The sequence below is a fragment of the Phalaenopsis equestris genome, unplaced genomic scaffold, assembly GCF_001263595.1.
Source record: "Phalaenopsis equestris unplaced genomic scaffold, ASM126359v1 Scaffold000036, whole genome shotgun sequence".
NCBI classification, from domain to species: domain Eukaryota; kingdom Viridiplantae; phylum Streptophyta; class Magnoliopsida; order Asparagales; family Orchidaceae; genus Phalaenopsis; species Phalaenopsis equestris.
Genome location: NW_018164478.1, coordinates 5,270,517 through 5,276,828, shown reverse-complemented (window position 1 = coordinate 5,276,828; position 6,312 = coordinate 5,270,517). Strand labels below are relative to the sequence as shown.

The 6,312-nt window shown below is 32.7% G+C and overlaps 1 protein-coding gene across 1 annotated transcript in view; it reads left to right on the top strand.

Moving 5' to 3' along the window:
* The first annotated feature begins 4,154 nt into the window (after positions 1-4,154).
* The window catches only part of LOC110018939 (bax inhibitor 1-like), a 6,414-nt gene continuing 4,256 nt past the window's right edge, over positions 4,155-6,312 (top strand). The window contains exons 1-3 of the mRNA XM_020716420.1: positions 4,155-4,339; positions 4,960-5,103; positions 5,210-5,301. Coding sequence (XP_020572079.1) covers positions 4,241-4,339; positions 4,960-5,103; positions 5,210-5,301 — 335 coding nt within the window. The 5' untranslated portion in view covers positions 4,155-4,240. The remainder of the gene's footprint in view (positions 4,340-4,959; positions 5,104-5,209; positions 5,302-6,312) is intronic.

Sequence of the window (6,312 nt, the reverse complement as noted above, 5' to 3'; positions counted from 1 at the left end):
CTTTTAGTATTCTGAAATCAACGAAATATCCTTAAGGCTCTAGCGATAACCAATGCAATAGGGTAGATGTGGTGACAAGAGTAGTTCATAGCCAATTTTTTTTATTCTCTCGAGGTGGACCCAGTATAGCAACTGGTAGTTGAGGATTGTAGTGAGTGGTCTAAGAAATATTTTTCTCTACTTATAAAGTGGACATGATTACTAATGCTAAGCTCTTAATTTCATCCATAGAAGAAGCCCCAGTTAAAAGTGAAAATTCTTCTTAAGCACCTCAAGTACGTGTCTCTAAGAGAATTTTTTGCTTGGCCCCTCATGATTTCTACCAAGTCGAGTGAATTATAAGAGAAAAAGTTGATGAGAGCCTTAGATCAAGTGTTTTTAGGAGTTATCATTTGAGTTGACCCCTATCATATCCTTTGGAAGACTACTAAATATGTTAGAAGAGAGATTACAAAAAATTCTGAACAAAGGTGTAGAAAAAATACATGTATTCAGAAAGATCCGAGGTTAGGACTACGAGTTGATGACTTAGGCAATCCTCAGGGAAAATTAAAATTTTCGAAGATTGATTAGTGATTATTGAAAAGTGCAATTTAATCTTGTAGAAACACCTTAATTAATTTGGTTGGGTTAAGAATATTAAACAAAACATTACTTGGGAGGCAACCTAAGTGTTATCATTTGATTTGAATGTGTTTCATGTTGTTTGCTTTGAATTTACTTTATGTCTACTTTTGATTTGAAGGTTGTCATATTAGTTTTATTTAATGAGCTCACCAGGGCAGGTTGCACTGCACTCTATCGATCTTTCTGTGATTTTATTTTGCTTTGATGTGTCTCCTATGTTAACTTAATGTTTTACTAGCATTAGAAATGTTGATATGGACATTTACCATTTTTGTTAACCAGAAATGATATGTTGTGTCATGTGTCGTATTCTTTCTTCATTCTTATTAGTTTTCTTGTGACATGAATAAGATAGAAAATAAGTCTGAGAGAGAGAGAGAGAGAGTGATACATGAATACTTGCCTGAAATTAATTTTCATATATAAGCTATAGAATTAAAATTAGAGTATTTACTTGAGATAAGAATCTTAGTGATTTGATAAGCTTAAATATAGCTTCTTGCAAACTGTGAATGTTATTAAAAGGAGGGATTATGCTTATTGTCCTGGTAATTTAGCCATTCATTTTAACTACTTTGAACTAAATCATAAAAAGTCTCATAACAATTAAAAATGTGTAATTAAAAATAGAAATAATTAACCAGAGATAATTAAGCCTTTAAACATTCAGCTTAAATAATCTACTTGAATCTTACTTTTAGAGGAATGATAATATTTTAGAAATTAAATTAAGATGTATTTGAGAATTATTAATTAGGAAATATTAGACATTTAAAACTCTTTGAAAATATATATGTTTAACCAAATATAGTAATTTTTAATGAAATTAAATAATTTTTGAATGGGCATAAAAGAAAAAATGAAAAAAAAAGAAGATTTTAAGAGGTCCTAATCTAAAAGAAAAGAAAGCAAGTGGCACTGGCTAATCTTTTTGAGAAGAAGCCTTAGGTTACACATAAAAAATTAAAAAAAAAATGATGTCTAAGTTCTTTCCTAATTAATAAAACTTAAAAATTTTATTAACGGAATTTGTAAAAACTATATTTTAAAAAAATTAACTGACTTTAAAATATTTGATTGAGAATTAATTAACTTAAAATTTATTTTTAGTTAATGAAAATATTTCACTTTCATTGGATTAATTGCTTTAAGATCTGCTTAGGCTCAAAAAGAAGGAAATTAAAGAAAAGTAAGGTTATTAGAAATTAATGAAATATAAGCTTGAGATGATATCATATATTCTTTATGTATTATATAATCTTTTTATAGAATCAGAAAGTCCATATGTGTGCTACAACAAACATTCAAATAAGTCTGCTTAAATATTAGATTACTTGATGATAAATAATATGTAAATTTGCGGAAATTGATATAAATTAAATTTGTGATTTTTTTTCTACGTAATTTCCACTTTTTATTTCCATATTACGATGATTTTATGCTTATGGAAGGTATTTTTGTGATGTTTACTAGATTACAGGTGTCGAGCACGTGTTGGGAAGCCAATATGTGAAGTTGGATAATAGAAGAGTCTCGCGTACTAATGCCATCCGCTGGTGTAATTACATTGGTTAATTTGTCTTAAGATGTGAAGGAATGCACAAGTAAATCGAGAAGATGAAACAATCACACTACGCCTCATCGTAGCTCTACTGCCCTAAAACGTACCTGCGCCACATTCGAGAATACCTATGTTGAGATTCCACCAAGCACTATTTTTGCAAGGTTTTAGAGGCGGTTTGGGCAACATTATTTAAGCTAATTTATGGGATTAATTAAGACACTTCTTGGCTATTTGGATGCTATTCTTCTGAGGTCCAAGAGAGACATGGTAAACCATAGAGTTTTCTCCATTAGTTCTCTATAGGAGAAGATTTCTAGGGTATTTTTCTTAGAAATTTATGAGAGAGAGATTTGTGTGCACTTGTATGAGAGAGATGCACGGAGAACAGGTATTGTACGGAGAGGATTGCAGGGTATTGCAAGGAGATATTAGTTTGAGTGTGAGTTTTTTGTACCAATTTACGTCATTTTCTTAATATTTTTAATGGAAATCCCTATGTTTTTTTCTCTCATGCATAGTAGCTGATTCTCTTTTATACTCCTATGATGTAGGGCATATGTTAAATCAATATTTTGATTAATGAGTTTTTCCTGGATGTTTTTCCGTGCTTTGAATTTTATATGTTGATATTTTAACTTTTTTGTCATAGTTTGCTCTTGATCTGGCCAAGTAGGAAGTTAAAACATCATATGATCTAAGACTTCTAACCATTGACTAGAAGAACAAGTAGGCTAACACACACTCATGTAGTGGAATAAATATATTCCAATAAAAGAGTGCAACCTATATAAGAGACTAGATGATTCTTGAGAAACCTTGTATGGTTAAGTTCTCATAATTATAGTACGAGTTTCCAATACTTCTTATGACTTTGACATAGGTTAAATAAGATTTATCCATAGTTGTCAACAAAAACAGAGGAAACTTAAAAATATTGAATAATCATTAAACCGGTTCACAAGACTATGAACATTTCATTTTCGAATAACTCCAATGAAACATAATGTTGATTTAGATCGCAACATTAGGATTTTAAAACCTTTTACCTTTTGTAAATCTGAACCTTTAAATTAGACTTAACTGTGCATTAAACTAAAACTTAGCTTGTTACAAAAGTTGATAAATTTTTTCATGAGACTGATACGCGAACTTAAATTTCGTTTATTATCTTATAGGTCATACACTTGTGTGATTGACTTATTTCATTACAATAATTTGGGGCATTAATTTCTCACAAAAATAAAAAACTTTACTTGTCAATTAATTGAGACATACTAAACCATAATAGAAGGGCCAAAAAAATAAATGGTTAAATATTTTTTTTTTTTAAGAAATAGATTAAAATCCCGATCAAAGCGTTCATTCGTTTTAGCCTCGCTGATGGTGAGGTCCTCCTCACAATGGATTGCTCAAGCTTGTCGATTAATTTCATCATGGTCATCTTGACTTCAAAGTCCACCACCAAATAGCCTCAATTACTCGACATCTTCATCACTATTCTCCATATATGATATAATCTACTTGGTTGCTCGTCCTCCATCCTCACAACTTTTAGCACTCTTTATTATGAAGTGATGGTCTCGATGCCGGCCGGTGTGGCAGGGAAGGTGAAGTGGTTGGGTTTCTAGGTGATTACAGAGGAGAAGGCAGGAAAGATTGCTACTATGACTTAATTGTGTCTATGGAAGAAATGAGGCAAGTGCAATTTCCTTGTTATAGCAGGTAGTGGAATGCTGTGGTCAGCAGAAACAGCTCGTTGAGCCGCAGGCTCAGCATACCACTTGGCCTTCCCAACAGTACTGTTCTAGTATTCGCGAGTATACCCTAGAAGTTTCTTCCTAATTCCCATTAAAAGGAGCAAGGTTCCTTACGGATAAGCTCGTAATTAAATTGAACTTCAGAGGTATATTGTTTATTGCCTTGCGGCCGGCATCCGGAGCTATAAATTTGTCCTGGCGTTTCATATAACAGAGTTGAAAGTAAATTGCGTGCATACGCGTTTAAGGAATTTCTCAATCTCTGTCGTCTGTCGTCGTCGGTTTTTTGGTAATGGAGGCATTCTTCGAGGGTCAGTCCGGCAATTGGGGCTACGAATCGCTCAAGAATTTCCGGCAGATCTCCCCATCTGTGCAGAAGCACCTCAAACTGGTGAGTGCTTCGCTTGTTTATTTTCCAGCCATCATTAGGTTGTGGATTCTTTGTTTTCTTGATCTTTTAGGGTTTTGATTTTATGTTATGCTATCTGGTACATCTATAGCGTTTTCTATCTTCTGGTTATGATTCTTTTGGGGGAGTTCTTTTTTTGTTCTTAAGACGCTGATACCTTTTCGTCGATCCATTAGCGCTATAAGTTGAATTTCTGGGGTTTTTTTCTTTGAAGTTTTTTGGGTATTCTGTGCTGTACCAGCTGTACCTTTTGTTGGATGATCTTTTGTCTCTCATGCGTGGGTTTTTGGGGGGTCGGGGCTTCCTTGTTTTTATTTTTTTTATTTTTTTTATTTTTTTAATTTTATTTTTTGTTTATTGAATGATTGATGATTTCCCCATTGCTCTCTCCTCTCGCAGTCTGCGCTTCTTTTCTTAAATTCATTCATTGAGATCATGAGAATATTTGTTTGAGTCTTATCTTCAATGTTCTTCTTTCCAAAATGGTGCCGTGCTTTTGGTTTGCGTAGTCTGTGAACTTTAGACTGATTCTTCTGACTTTTTTTTTCGGCGAGGTATCCGCTTATGGTGTAATCTATGGATATATATATTTTTTTTTGCAGGTTTACTTGACACTATGCTCTGCTCTTGTCGCTTCTGCCGCCGGTGTTTATTTGCACATCTTGTTCAACGTCGGGGGTATCATAACCACGCTTGCATGTTTTGTTGGCATCATATTTGTTATGAACACCCCTCCCTCCGAAAATGTAATATTGTCATCTTGTAACTTTTTTGGATCTTGTTTCTATTTTTTTTTTATCATCTTTGATGTTCATTTCTGTTGATTTTTTTTTTGTCATTTTCTCTGAGCAGAGGAAGAGGCTTGGTTATTTGATGGCCGCATCCGTACTTGAGGGGGCATCTATTGGCCCTCTTTTTGAGGTTATTCTTGACTTTGATCCGAGGTAATGCCATATATCTATGAAAATTGTGAGGTTTATGATAATTTAATATTTTTTGGTAAACATTTAATGTATGTTTGGCACACTTTATCCATTAAAAACCTAGTAATTTTTGAGTTAGCAAAACAATTATAAGAAGCAATATATAACCAGAACTGTTGAAGCTTTTTGAATCTTTTGAGCATTAATGGAAGTCTCAATGTTTTTTTATTAAAAGAAGGTTAGGTTAAATGATTCAAGAGTCCTAGATACGAGATTATTAGGTTTGTAGTTGAGAAGCTTTTAGATTCTTATTCTTTCCCCTCATCTTGTTATAGTCTTGCTAATTCGCTATGGTTTATGATCTGGATGTCAAACTTAGTATTTTATTGAGAAATAGCCACCTAGAGCTAAGTTATTCGATTAGCTTTAGCCCCTCCTATGAATTTTAGTCTTAGTGATTGTCATATCTATTGTAAAATCCTTCTATAACATGCCTTGTAAGGATCACCTTTTTTTTTAATCTTTGTATTTTAACTTTGATTGCTTAAATTTTTTTAGATTATTTGCATTGATAACTAACTTGATTCTCATCTAAGAAGCAAGAGATAACCAGATTCCATTTTCATTAATTTTCTACAAATTTACTTAAAAAAGTGAACTTTATCTTTTTTCTATTGATTTTATTTCTATCTTTCTCTTAATTTAACTAAATTTGATCACATTGTTAGAAAATCTAATTGAACTTGTGTTTGATATGTTGAATCATATGTTTCTTATGACTTTCCTTCCACCTCCCTAGTGGATCTTGAGAATTCTCTTCGAGATTTGTTCTGTTTGTTACATGTGATAATCATGGCGCCTTCCTTAGCTCCCACATTTACTTATTATCATTCTACCTGGTGCAAACTGAAATTTTTTTTGTCAAACGAGCTTTGTGGAAGGCACACTTCAAGCACCTCAAAAATGGTGATTTAATATTGACTAATAGATGATGCAATTCAAGGTAATCTATATCCATGGAAGGCACTCTTT